Here is a 15,014-nt window from a genome sequence, read left to right as displayed (position 1 = left end):
TTAAGGCCCAGCTTGACAAAGACTTGGCTGGGATGATTTAGTTGATGTTGGTCCTGCTTTGAGCAGGCGATTGGACTAGATGACCTCCTGAGGTCTCTTCCAACCCTAACATGCTATGATTCTAAATCTTCAGCAATTAGGAAACTAACTGGTACAGAATTCTGTACCATGTCTCCTCAGCAACACTGAACACATCAAACCTGTATTCCATTCCCCTATACTTGCTTCTCATAGAATACTGAGCCAAATTCAAGGTCTCAGTTGTTTTCTTCAAAGCACTCAGTGGCCTGGGCCCAGAGAACCTACAAGATCACCTAAAGCTCCACGAAGACAATTGTGGTCGATAAATTTGTCCCTTTGGCACAATGGAACTTTCTGCAATGAGGGTAAAGCTCATCTGTGCAAGGGCCAGTTTTCTTGAGGGCCAGTTCAGGACAGTACAACAGACTCCCACAGGAACTAAGGGCTATCATAAACCTCACTGCCTTCCACTCTAAGTGCAACTTGCACTTCTTTGCCTTTGCCTTTTGTGACAAACATACAGCAACATGTGTACACTAAAAAAATTCTAAAACAAAACATTCCACTGTGCACACTTCTCCCCCTGGGGAAAGAATGAAAAAACACATGACTGATATTAGTCATGACGCTTAATGCACTAATGAAAGGTGATCATGGCAAGCGGTAAGCATGGCATAAAAACCCATATAGAACAGAACAGAGCACTGTTCCTCATCCTGTGGTCTGACTGTGCTGTCTTTGTAACACTCCCAGTAGCTGTTGGTCTGAAGAGTAAGCATCTGAACACAGAACTTGAACTCTGAGTCTGTGTTTTGCTGCTAATATAGATGTTTGGGAAACTAGAATTTTGATTCTCCCTGAAGACCTGGGTTCCACCCCAGAAAGCAAGACTATGACCTTGGCAAGAAGAGAAAAGGGATGATTCATCTGCAGAGATTAGGAAATCAAAGAAATTACTCTCCCCAATTCCTGCTTTTTTTTTTTTTTTTTTTTAAATTACGCCCTCCTATCAATTTCCTTGAGCAGAAAATTGGACAATTCTTTCAAGAGACAGGGTTGCCTGATAAATGTGAGATTGTCTCTTTTCCGAGGGATTGGAAAAGATTTAGAAATCTCTCTGCTCTACCTGCTCAGAAGCAAATCTGGATGCCCACACAGTATCATTTTGCACCACCCTTCATAATCTATAGAGGCCTGACTGTGGAAAACAAATGTGTGATGAAGATCCAGATATGGACCACAAGAAAAACAGCTGCTCAAGAAGTTTTAAAAACTGGATTTGTTTGCCTAGCAAAACTTTTCATTTCAGTTATCAGTTTAAAAAGTCAATATTTCAGATGTCAATAACTGATGGTAATGAATCACATCATGTTTGTGTGGAACAGACAGAAGTTTGTATTTAAAATAGACAGTTGAGAGGCATATATTGTGCTATTAATTGAGGACTAGGATGGCTCAAATAAATGCCAGTTAAGTTTCAGTAGTAACTTATCTGTTCAATTAATATTCCTGTTACACAGAAACTATTAATTTTAATAAGCTTTAATTGTTGACTGCTACTGAGATTAGTGGTACTCTGCAATGTATTACCAGGAATCTCTCCTCTTTTTCAAGCCAGCGCTGATCTTCCTCCATTTCTTGTTGCTGTCGTATCAATCTCTCCTCCATTAGATGTGTTGGTAGGACCTGTCCCATTCCTCGCATGTCCAAAGTGCCAGAATCCTAAGAGGGAAAGCTCAAGGGTTGCCATTTGCCTACCATGGCAGAATGTCATGGGACTCAATAGTTTTTATACACAGTTGTGAAAACTCTTGTATTATAAGAGAAGGGATTTAGAAAACCCAAAACCTATAGTCTGAGTCAAGCATGGTTCTCAGCTCTACTAAAGTATTAAAGTGGCACATCAAAAAGGACACATTCCAGTTGTAAACATTTAGTTTGCCCTGCTTACTATTATTGGAACGGAATGAATTTTAGAAATCTATTTTACTTTTCAAGAATTTTGACGTGCTTTTTTTTTTCTCTTTTCACTAAGCTTGCATGGATGAAAACAGATTTCTCAGTATTACTCTCTGGGTCTTGGGCACTAGTACAACGTCTGGGTTGCTAGCACTGTAGGACAATGTTTCTATCCAAACAAACAAACCCTCCTCCTCACCTGTTTTTACTGACACTTTTTAAAAATATCATGGGAATATTTCTAATAGATTTTGTAAACTTCTTGTTCTACAGAATCTAAATTTTGGGCCTAACGGACCTGACACTGTCCCCTTAAAGTGGTTCTTTAAAGCACTAACCACAAGAAACGTAGGGAGGGGTCTTCATAGGAGCCAAAGGGAGTTAGATGCCCAACTCCAATTGAAATTCAATGGGATTTGGTCACCCAACCCCCATACATTCCTGAGAAAAACTCAGCTGTAATGTATTAGTGATGAATATGCACAAAACACATCATGTTCTTATACTGCCTTCTCCTTCACCCCTACCTTAGCACATATAGGGCCAGATTCTATTGTTCTTATTGACTAGTTGGGGGATTTAGGGTATTACTCTACCTGTGTAAGAATGGAAGAAACATTTTCATCATTAACTAGCCATTCCAACCTCATAGAGGAATCCTACAACACCAACTATATATCGTGAAGGTAACAACCAGTACAGTATAGGCAGAACACATGATCAAGTCGACCTAGTGCTCTCTTGGGCAAAGAAAAGAACAAATATGGGTTTCTTTGCATGACACGTCTCTGCTGTCCTGTATTTAGCAGCATATCCCACTTCTCAGTTCCGCTCATGCATTACAGGTAGAGAGAGAAAAGCACCACTACAAGGAGCAAACAGACTTAGTAAGATGGAAGCTGCATGAGGATCACTACCATGAAGAGATAGGGAAAAGAAGGAGAGATGAAGGGACTGCAGGGAGAAAGGAAGGGAAAAGGATGGAATGTTGGAAGGGGAATGAAAAAGAATTAAAAGGATGAAGGGGAGGGAAGGGTTCGGGAAAGAGTTTGGCAATCTGTGTGGCACTTAGTGGCGTTGCGATGCTGAGAGGTATGCTGTGATCATGGAGAAACCTTGGATTCATAAAGTGCACTAGGTATCCCAGGCACTATATTTTTTTTAATGGATGATGAATTAATATGTATTTTATTTAGCATGAACTTTTCTCCTTTAATAATAAGTAATAACAACTTTGCTCTTTTGTGGTGCATTTTGTCTGAGGAACTCAAAGAATTTTATAACCATTAATTTAGTCTCAACACCCCCAAAAAGGAGGGTAAGTACTAATACCCCCATTTTAACAATGGGTGAACTCAGGTATAAGTGCACCACAGCTTGTCTAAGCTCATGTAAGAAACCAGTGGTAGAACCATGAATAGACTCCAGTCATGATTCCCACTCCGCTGTTTTTATTGATAAATAACATTCCCTTCCTTCATTAATCAAACCATTTTAAAACTCCCAGGAAAATTGACTTAGTTTCCCTAGATTAAACTCCAGAGTTGTAGTTGCAATTTTTAAAAAAAGCTTTATAATGCAAGTACTGTACAATGTGCAATAAACTTTGTGAAAATTCACATTACCTCCATGGTGGGGGGCCACATTGATATTTCCTGAGGCCGATGGTTCCAGGAATCTGCTTGATCCAAAAGAGATGCCTGGCCAGGATAAATGCTGCCTGCCATGGCTGGTATCCCATGAGAACCAGGATAGCCAGAGACCTATAAAAAGAAAATGCTTGATGATCGTATTAAGGCCCCCAGTTAAGCTCCTCTATGTTTGATGATTCTCCCTCATGTATCCAAAACAGAGAGCATAATAAATGCCTCATGGCAGGATATTAAGTCAATGAAGAAAAAAAAAAAAAAAAAAAGAAAATGTAGAGAACCAGAAGAAGAGTCAGCAATTCAAGCTAAAATATGACGTACTCTCAAATACTGCTTTAACAAACCACGTTTATTGGGTTAGAACTAGTGTCCACAACTAGTGTTAAAAGTTATGTTTTAATCCTAGTAGCAGAGGACATCAAAATCCCTTAATGAACAAAAACATATCCATCAGTACATTTTCAACATAAGGAATTACACACGCAGCTCTCATTAATGTTAACAGGAATCGTGCACATATCTCCCTATAAACTATGCTAAAAATGTACCCCCTAGTGTATGTTACAAGCTTAAATCCTGAGTGACAGCACGTAATTATCATAGCTGCAGGATGGCCTGACAAAATTTCATAGCCTGCAGCTATGAAAAATCAAAGAAATTTTAATGAGACTGAAGTGTGCTCATTTTAAAAAATGCTGCTTCAGTCAGGGTGCTCTGCAGCTTTGAGCAAATCTAAAAATTCTGAAACAGCTCCATGGCAGAAGATGCTTTAAATTTACTTTGATGGTACAAGACCAAAGTTAAACAGGCAAGTATACTATGTGTTAACATTTGGAGAGGGCTATCAACTTGAGAGAACTTGAAATGCTTCTAAGAACTCACTGGAGAACATAGCATGAACAAGGCCAAGGTAATCAGACCACTTAATCCTATTTTGACATGCAAGTGACTTTGTTAGCCAAGTGTAAATTGTCACATGCATGTTACATGAACACTGAACTTCCTTGATAAATATGAGAAAAAGTTTATTACCGTAGTTTTAATTGACTGGAGAGTCAGACAAACAGTTGACTTGCTTGCCATTTGGAATCAACCTACCAGACTCAATTCTGGTCTTACATTGGTGTAAATCAGAAGTATGTCTATTGAACTCAGTGGAGTCTATTGAACTCAATGAACTCAAACTGGTGCACACATGAGAAAGACACCCACTACATGCAAGTGGATGATAAACTATTTTAAAACAGCAGGCACAAAGATAATATTTTACCTGGTAATGATTGGGCGGTACCATATGCTGTGGACTAGGATAAAACCCTTCACTGGATCTTGGACTGGGATAACCAGGTCTGCTGGGCTATAAATATAAAAGAGTGCACTTTTTAAAGAGAACAATCATATAAATAAAATACAACAATCAAAGTAAGTTATTTTCAGGAAAGGCAAATTTTCTCATACTGCTAAACTTACACGAGATGCTTCATGAAAGCAAGCTTCAAAATGTAAGCAAAAAGGATTGTAGGAAACATAACAGAGTTGAGTGAATAATTCATTCAATGAATTTTGCCTCTTTTTCTGTTCGCAAACAGTTTAGGCTAGTCTCACATTTAATATTCAAAATTATTTGCTGAACAATTTCTATTAATAACTCTTGTTCTGTAGGTTCTTTGAGAGTAGCTGATTGTGAATATCCAATAACCCGAACTATGGGTTGGTTCTGAGAGGACACACTATTAAAGCATAATAATTAAAATCAGGTCTCAGATGTGAATGCTCACGTTTCCAAGTTCATAATCGGCTTCCTGCCAGTATTTGCCAACACTTCCCATGTATTTTGGCGAATGCTCCTGACAGTTAACTCCTTTGCTAGGACAGTGGTCTAAAGTACAGGTAAAGCACAGAAAAGTCTAAACACAGGTAAAGCAAACTGAATTATTTATTGGAATGAATATTCACAGAAATTATCCTGAGAGACTTCCTGAGCTCTAATTGTTAATGTCCAATCCAGCGAAGCAGCTAGAAATGTCTCCCATTAGAACGGACAGCAGCATTAACTATGGGTGGCACCTAGCAAGTGGCCACAAAACTCCTTGGCTGGCTATTAGATAACTGATCCTTTCCTCTTTAGGATTAGTTGCAACACTTCCTGTAACTGTACATCGTCTGGTCAATCATGAAAAAGTGAAAGATTTCAGAGGGTAATATTATACACTGTAATGTGAAAAGAAGCTTGCTATTCTTTATTGGCATCTAAGAGTGTATGATTTTGCTGGAATCTGTTTATCTGTGGCCACCAAATGGTGGAGATATTGCTAGAGCGACATATATAATGCCACATATATAAAGAGAATAACTTGAACAGGAACAAAAATGATCTAAACCCCTCAAATAGAAAATGATGCACAATACCGTGGGTATCAGATTTCAAAATCAGCATACTTGATCAGGTCCCAAAGCTCATAAAATCACTGTTCTCAAAGGCGTTAATGATGTGCTTTTCTAACAGTTGTAATTCTTCATTCATTACATTAAAAAAAGCATTTAGTCCACTCAGATTAAGCCTTAGAAGGCAAAATTTAATCTCTTCATCAAACAATCTTTTAAATTATTAACCACCATTGTTATTATGGGTCATGCAATTTATTTCCTTTGCCAATGTATATATTACTATTTAAGCACTAAATCATGACAGTTAGGCCAGGTCTACATTACAGACCTATGTCAGTATAACTATGTCACTCAGAGGGGTAAAAAATCCACACCCCTGACTGTAACCCCCTGTGTAGATAGCGGTACGTCAACGGGAGGGCTTCTACTGTCAACACAACTACCATCTTTTGGGGAGGTGGATTAACTATGCCAATGGGAGAGCTCTCATAGGAACATCTTCACTTAAGAGCTGCAGCAGTGTTTTAACTGTAGACCTTCCCCCAATCTTAGTTGATTAAATAGGTCAATGGGGTATTTTGAATTAATTTTAGAACAAAAAGTTCAAATCATTTTTCCATGGGCTATGTTTCTTGTCCTGTTGACCCTATTAAAGTGCAGAAGTGGGGCTCACAACTCTCTCAGCCAACAAGCTGAAGATGGTTTAAAAAAAAAAAAAAGACCCCATCTTTTGCCAGGACTGTTTATGGATGCATGTGGCAGAAACAGCAGCTGCTGGCTTCAGGTTTTCATGGTCAAGTAGCTGGTTAAGACACAGCCAATATTTGGCACTGGGATGATGATGAAAGTCTGAACTCAAGGAGAAGCTAGTCAAAACATTTGTGCTCAATGGCTCCAATGAGGAGACACGGACGATAGTGGACTTTGGGGCTACTCAGCACCTTGCAGGATTAGACTTCAAGACTGCACGGCAGTGGTGTCCAGATGGATAATAGACAGACCAACCAATGAAAATACAAAAAAAAAAAAAATAATACTTAAGGATCCTTTAAACTATAAAAGGGAAACCTTCAGAGAGGAATCGTAACAGTCTCTTCAGAATAAGGTAAAAATGTAATGAACTCATTTCTATCCACTCACTATTATGGTATAAACTTTACTTTATGATTGTCAGGGATCTTACTAGCTATTAATTTACAAGAAATAACAGACAGAAAGAAAGGGGGAAAATGTTTAGCCCTAGGCGAAACAATTTAATGGCAAACCATTCTAGTCTTTTTCAAGTTACATGACCATGAGAAAAGAGAGAAACAAGAGAAAGGTTTGTACAATATTGGCTAACAGTCTGACCCAACACCACAAAACTGCAATACAAATCAGCTGTACTAACTCAGCCTATGGAAAGCTGGGTCCTTAAAGTGAAATCCATCTAAAATAGTGTAAAATTAGTTAAGTGTCATCATTAGCAACAGATCACCAAACAGGGTATGAGAAGGGAGCCATCTGGCTTCTCTCATCATTGAACAATATTTAACAGGTTAATGAACTAAAATCATAATATTGTTGAATGTAAAGTATGTGTTAAAAAAAAGTTGGCTACCTTGGGAGGGGCTTCATCTGATCCTCCTGAATCCCAGGACACTGTGACTTGTCGCCTTGATTCCATTCTCATTCGTTCTTCTTGCTGCAGCTTCTCTTCCTCCAGTATTGTACTAAGGAGAAAATAAAAGTTACACTGAAGATAAGTAATATTCTGGTTCAGTGTCTAATAGACGCTATCTCCAAATTTCTTTCAAACTCCCAGATTAATAGATCCTAGCCCACAGACTGACAGGAATATACAAGACAAATAAGGCTGCTTTTAAATAGGGAGAGGGCTGGTATGGTTTCATAAAACTAATACTAGGGGAAAATACCTTTGCAAAATTAGCAACTGAAACACAACAATCTTGATCTGCAAAGACATATGGTAACGAAAGACATTTTTAGAAAATTATGGGTGATCCTGTGGAAGAGTTTTTCACATGTGAACATTTCTTTTGATCTAGTGGCACAAGGCATAATTATACTGAGAAATCCCAAGAGGCAATTAATCAAGCACATACTTGCAAACATTTATTTTTCATATGGAAATATTCTATTGCATCTCTGCAAAGGTATAAAACAAACTGCAGATATAATCTTTATGGAAGCATGAAAATCTTTCAGTTCTATTAACAAATTAAAAAAAGAAAATCTTAAATACTATGACTTATTACATTTCAACTTAACTAGGAACACATTTAACAGACTAATTCAGCCAAATAGAAATGTGATGGCATTTACTCAGACTCTTACTATTCAGGCCAAAAGATACAATTTCATCAAAATACAAAACACTTGTAAAACTAGCTTGCTACTTACCACTGTTCTGACTATCACAGACTATTTGAAGTTCAACATAATACTGCTGCCTCCACAGTAGCCTCCTCCCCGTTCTGCTATGTGGATTATTAATCTTGGATATTTGCCATTTTAAAAATACTTAGAATGCAGCTTTCATATAGGAGTTAAAAATTTGCTAGAGCTGCATGCTACATAGATTCTTCAGGGTTCTGAGTAGGTCTGACTGTTTTCGTATCAACCTCTCCAGAATGACAAACTAATCAATCTTGTAAAGGAGCAATTCCCCTGTGTTTACCACCGTTCAGTTTCTAATAAGGAAGCTCATTCAAAGTTTTTAATCTCTTGGTTTAGTCCACTAAAAACCACTCAGAATTACACATGCAGAGGATGAGATCAGTTGCAGTAGTCCATTCTAATTTGGGAACTTTCTTGCTCATTTCAAAAATAAATTCTGCTTGACTGGACACTAAAACTCTGCCTTTTCTCTTTCAGCCAAAAACAGAAAATACCTAATCTAGTCTAACAGCAACAGAAGTGGATTTAAAATATGCTGCTGCTATTTCAATCCATCGCTGCTGAAATAAAACACACAAATGTCAGAACAAAATATACTTTGGAAAATCTGATAAAGAACTTGTTAATAGCAATTCTGATACAACTGTTGCAGAAGGAAAACTCAAGCAAGGGTAGCCCAACAGATGGAATGTAGCGAGACAATCCTCCTATTCCCTTCTTCCTTCATGAAGCACAAGGACATCACAACGTAAAAAAAAAAAAAAATCCTTTCCTGAAACTATCAAAAACCACCAGTAGCTTTGTGTTTAGGGCCAGGTTCATATTTCAGATGCTGGATACACCACTGAGCAGCTTGAGAAATCAGTCTCTATGCACCCATAATCATGAATAGCAGATGATGATTTTTCAAGACACGTGCCATGTCTCCAAGTTAAAAAAGTGAATGCTTTGTGTGTAATATACTTGGAGAGGTTTGTAACAGAGCCTTCGAGTCAGTGGGCTGATTCTCTAATACTAGCAAATGGAATGGAGACATATCAGACATTTAGACATGGATGATGTCAAAAATTTGTGCCACAGGTTTAATGTTGTGGAACACCCAGCTCCTAACTCCAAAAAGGGAATCTAACATTCTCATCTTGTCTGCCTGTCTAGCTATGTGTCACGTTCATCATCTTGCTATCTGAGTAACGGATATTTACTAAGTCCAAAAAGATGGAGTGGGAATGCCACACATAGACATAAATGACGTGTTTTTCATAACACAGGCTAAGCCTCTTGCCTCACGACCCCAATTCAGTCCAGTGAGATATTTCTTAGTCCTTGTCATAAAGAGGCGTCGACCCCCTTACCAAAACATCCTGGGACCATTCTAGCTAAAGACTGATCACATGAAATAGAGCTCGCACTTGGATGCCTGGACTCCCCACTAGAAAAAATGAATATAAAATGGAAATGCCACTGGGAAGTTTTAAACTGCTGAAAGCAGAGAGTATAAATAACTCACAAAAACGTCTTTGTTTTTACAATGGGAAGACCAACCCATAGATGGAGTAAATCAAGAGATATTTTTGACCTTCTCTCAGTACAGCTGCTTGAGTACTCTGAGCAGTTAGTTAGACGTCAGAGAAGGTCAGGAAAGTCAGATCTAGGCATATTTTCCCAAACTACACATATTTTTAGCCACAGTAAGGACAGATGCATTTCTATTCATATAATTTCCCAGCCATTTCTTAAGGCAATGCCATCAAACTTAACATTTTTCTAGGAAGGTTTAGATGCGTGATTTACATTTATTAAATGGTTTACTTAACTTGAGAAATAAATTTAACTTTACTTACAAAGAGCCCGTTTCTGGAACATCTCACTAAAAAGAAAACAGTTACCAATAGTTTCCACACAAGAGTTATCTGAGATCCTGCACGGTTTTCTTTTACTTAAGAAAAAAAAGTAATTCTAGTATCTCAGATATCACTGTGTGGAAACTGATGATAAATGCTGACATTTTAATGGCAACTTCTCTCTTTCTAAGAAATTTGTCAGTGTAGCATCTAGATGACAAACTCAACAAATACAAGAAGCACTTTCTCAAATGTATGTCACCATATTCTCTACCCTGCCCTCATTTTATTCCTGTTTCCCAAGGGGATCATTCCTAATGGAGGTCTTTAAAGGAAAACACAGTTTAGCGGGGTAGATAAAAATCAATGATTTAAAATTTTTTTTTAAAACTCAGATTTGTATTTAAATCTGATTTTTGAAATTTGAATTAAATACTTCAAAAACTAAACATTTCAAATTACATTTGAAATTATGACAACCAATGCCCTAAAGTTATTATAATCTACTGAAATGATTTAAATTAAATAAAAATAATATTCAAAAAGTACATGTTTGCTGCCAAAGTTTTTAACAGAAGTCAAACCACTGACTTGCTAAGCACCGGGACCCATCGTTTTTTGAAGGGCTAATCCAGTTTTTTGACAGCAGTAGCCTCCTCTGCAGGTCCAGAAAGACTATTTTCTTCAGTTTATTTAATTAGTTTGAGGATCCTGGCCACGGCGACCAGAAAGAATGAGTTAAATTCACTAACTACAGATAATACTTCCTTTGTTTAATAAGTCAGTTTTAAATGCAAATCATGTTTTCATAAAAAACATTTTTCTTATACATCCTGCATTTAAGGTAGTTTTAAACCATTTTAAAAAATGCTGCTCTTTGCATTCTAATTGAATTCCAATTTCTATCCAAATAGAGCATGACAGAAATCCGAAGTAACTAAATAATCCTCTCGTAAATAAGAAATACATCATTCACCAATTTCTGACATAATAAAAAATGGAAAAATTAAGAATCTGAATAAATGTATGGTAAAGTACATACTTAAATAAATGTGTACAGATATACTGTATCCTCCTGGTGTAATGAGCTCTTATCCCATATGGAGGATGTGGGGGGAGGTTCGAAAGCTGATAGAGTAGAATACAGCCAGAGAACCATTTGGAGATTCTCTGGGTGGCAATGGTGTGCCCTGACTCTTTCTGCTACGGTGACAAACAGCCTTGGTTTTGTTCTCTGTAGGTAGAAAACCAAGGCCTGCCGAACATCGAGGGAGTGAAGTCTTGGTTCCTCTGTGGAAACGTGGGGTTTTGGGAAGAACATAGGTAAGCAATGGATTGGTAAAGGTGAAATTCTGAAACTACTTTAGGGGTGAATTTGGGGTGTAGATGTAAAGAAACCTTATCCTTACGGAATACAATGTACGGAGGATCTGTCACTATCACTCCAAGTTAACAGACCCTTCTTGCTGAGGTGATGGCTACAAGAAAAACAACCTTAATAGAAAGGAGGGACATGGAGCAAGTAGCTAAAGGTCTTGTGAGTATTGAGAGAACAAGGTTCAGGTTTCACTGGGGAGTAGGCTTCTGTGTAGGAGGGAAAGTTTGATTAGACCTTTCCAGAATCTATCAGTCAGTGGATGTGTGAAGACTGAGTAGCCCTGAGAAGGTGGATGGTATGTGCTGATCACTGCCAAGTGGACTCTCAAGGAGCTGATGGACAAACCTGATGTCTTCAAAGATAGGATATAGTCCAAGATGAGAGGAATATCTGTAGTCTCAGGAAGAATGCCTCTTTGTTGTGCCCAAGAAGAGAAGTGCTTCCATTTAGCTAGATAACATTTTCTAATAGAGTCCTTTCTACTATTGGAGACAGTTGTGTAACATTGTCGGACATTGTAAGGACATGGTGAGAATGGATGAATTGAAGAAAGGACTCATATGCTTTCTGTACTGCTCACAACTCCACGATATTGATATGCATCCTGGCCTCTCAAGATGTCCAAACACCCCGTGCTGTGTGACTGTTCATGTGGGCTGACCCACCTAATAGGGATGCATCCAGAATGATGGTCCTGTCCAGGGAGAAAGAGAAAGCCTATGTAACAACTGCAGATTGGAGGTCAGTCCTCACTATCAGTTTGCCCTCGTCTATCAGAGTTTCAAAATGTGCTGTCTTGTTGCGGAAGGCTGTCAGTAAACTCTGAAAACTTGGTATAGTTTAGGAAATGGTATTTAGACAGCAGCACCTGGTAACTGGCTATCCTGAACTGGAGGCTGGATGATGGAGAAGATTTCTCTTCCCAGCAGATCCAAGTGTTTGCCCTCTTTGTCAGCAGGAGAAAACCAGGGATGTCATCGTCTAGCTCTTTCAGAAATGGCATGGACCACCAGTGAAGTGGGAGCGGAGTGAAAAAACAAAAATTCCACACCCTTAGCCCGCACATAATAAAGCTTCCTCACCCCTTTGGGGGTAGGAGTGCAGGTGGCAATTGTCCTAGCTGGCTCCAGTGTGGCTTCATTAATGGGGAAAGCTATTCTGTTGGATCCGGAAGTGCGCAAGATGTCTACAAGTTTGTGCTAGGATCTCAAGCGGAATCTGAAGCTCTCCAACAACTCTGCAGAGACAGTTCTGGAACTACCTGAAGTTATTGGTAGAGCCCTGTGTGGATACCAAATTTATATCTGCAGATGTGGATATAAATTTTGTATCCATGCAGGGCTCTAGTCATTGGGAGGTTGGGGGGCGGGGGATGTAGAAGTCACTGCTTCAGCTGGGGATGATGGCGGCAATCTTGCTGGTATGTACATGTTATAATTCTTGACGTCTGATTTAGTCCATTTATTCTTTTACGTAGAGACTGTCCGGTTTGGCCAATGTACATGGCAGAGGGGCACTGCCGGCACATGATGGCATATATCACATTGGTAGATGTTCAGGTGAATGAGTCTCTGATAGTGTGGCTGATGTGACATATGCCATCATGTGCCAGCAATGCCCCTCTGCCCTGTACATTGGCCAAACCGGACAGTCTTTACGTAAAAGAATAAATGGAAACAAATCAGACGTCAAGAATTATAACATTCAAAAACCAGCCGGAGAACACTTCAATCTCTCTGGTCACTAGATTACAGACCTAAAAGTCACAATATTACAACAAAAAAACTTCAAAAACAGACTCCAACGAGAGACTGCTGAATTGGAATTAATTTGCAAACTGGACACCATTAAATTAGGCTTGAATAAAGACTGGGAGTGGATGTGTCATTACACAAAGTAAAACTATTTCCCCATGTTTATTTCCCCCCCCCCCACTGTTCCTCACACGTTCTTGTCAACTGCTGGAAATGGCCCATCTTGATTATCACTACAAAAGGTTTTTTTTCTCTCCTGCTGGTAATAGCTCACCTTAACTGATCACTCTCGTTATAGTGTGTATGGTAACACATATTGTTTCATGTTCTCTGTGCATATAAAATCGTCCTACTGTATTTTCCACTGCATGCATCCGATGAAGTGAACTGTAGTCCACGAAAGCTTATGCTCAAATAAATCCGTTAGTCTCTAAGGTGCCACAAGTACTCCTGTTCTTTTTGCAGGAATATTATGTCCACTGCATTCCCGCTATCCAACAAATCAGTTACCCTGTCAAAGAAGGAATCAAGCTGGTTTAGTGTGATTTGGTCTTAGTAAATCCATGCTCGCTGCTAGTGATCACCCCTTCATCCTCCAGGTATTCTCCAGTTGAATGTTTTATACATTGCTCTACTAGCTTCCCAGGTATTGAAGTCAAGCTGACTGGTCTATAATTCCTCAACTCCTCCTTTTCCCCCTTTTCAAAGACGGGCACTGCATTAGCCCTTCTCCAGTCTTCTAGGACCTCTCCTCTCATCCATAAGTTTGTAAATATTATTGCCAGTGGCTCTGAGATTTCTTCAGCTAATTCCTTCAGTACCGTCAGGTGAATAGCATCAGGGCCCGCTGATTTAATACATTCAAATTAGTCCAAAGATTTCTGAAGTGTTCTTGACTTATCTGCATCACTTCCCCTTTATTGTCTATGGTAACTTTGCTAGTCATCTGATCACGTTATTTTTTCTGACAAGACTGAAGCAAAGTAGGTATTGAGCAGCTGTGCCTTCGTATCATCTTCGGTTACCAGCTCACCTTCTCTACTGAGCAGCAGACCCGTACCGTCCTTGATCCTTCTTTTTTGTCTGACACATTTGAAGAACCCCTTCTTGTTGTCTCTAACATTTCTTGCCAGCTGTAACTCATTCTTTGCCTTGGCCTTCCTGATTTGATCGGTATACGCTCATGCTATTCCCATGTATACTTCTTTGGTGACATGTCCCTCCTTCCACTTCCTGAATGTATCCCTTTTGGTTTTTAGATAGCTAAAAAGCAACTTGTGCAGCCACATTGGCCTCCTGTAGCTTTTCTCATCATACCTCTGTGTCGGAATAGCTCTACTATTACATCTTTTAAGAACTGCCAGTTCCCTTTGACTCCTTTTCTTCCTCATTGGTTTTTCCATTGGACCTTGCCTACTATTTCTCTGAGTCCACTGACATCTACCTTTCTGAAGTCCAGTGTCCTGGTTTTGCTGTCCTCATGTCCTCCTTTCCAAAGGATCTTGAATTCTATCAGATCACAATCACTTCCTCCCAAGTTTCCAACCACCTTTACGTTCACAACTAATTCATCCCTGTTGGTCAAAACCAGATCCAAAATGGAGGACCCGCTAGTTGTTGAAAC

General features: G+C 39.0%; 1 protein-coding gene across 10 annotated transcripts in view; it reads right to left on the bottom strand.

Moving 5' to 3' along the window:
• Nucleotides 1-15,014, bottom strand: part of PTK2 (protein tyrosine kinase 2) — a 381,820-nt gene that overhangs the window by 35,942 nt on the left and 330,864 nt on the right. For 8 of the 10 annotated variants that reach the window (XM_048841744.2, XM_048841743.2, XM_048841741.2 and 5 more), the window contains 4 exons: nucleotides 7,618-7,729; nucleotides 4,900-4,986; nucleotides 3,606-3,743; nucleotides 1,612-1,743 (listed from right to left, as the gene is read on the bottom strand). In XM_048841744.2, coding sequence (XP_048697701.1) covers nucleotides 1,612-1,743; nucleotides 3,606-3,743; nucleotides 4,900-4,986; nucleotides 7,618-7,729 — 469 coding nt within the window. Of the gene's footprint in view, nucleotides 1-1,611; nucleotides 1,744-3,605; nucleotides 3,744-4,899; nucleotides 4,987-7,617; nucleotides 7,730-8,420; nucleotides 8,624-15,014 lie in introns of those variants that run through there. The other 2 variants (XM_075124915.1, XM_048841742.2) reach the window with 2 other exon arrangements.

This window comes from Caretta caretta, chromosome 2 (genome assembly GCF_965140235.1).
Source record: "Caretta caretta isolate rCarCar2 chromosome 2, rCarCar1.hap1, whole genome shotgun sequence".
In the NCBI taxonomy this organism is placed as follows: Eukaryota; Metazoa; Chordata; order Testudines; family Cheloniidae; genus Caretta; species Caretta caretta.
Note: the sequence above shows the minus strand (reverse complement) of the source record. Positions and strands in the feature narration are given on the sequence as shown.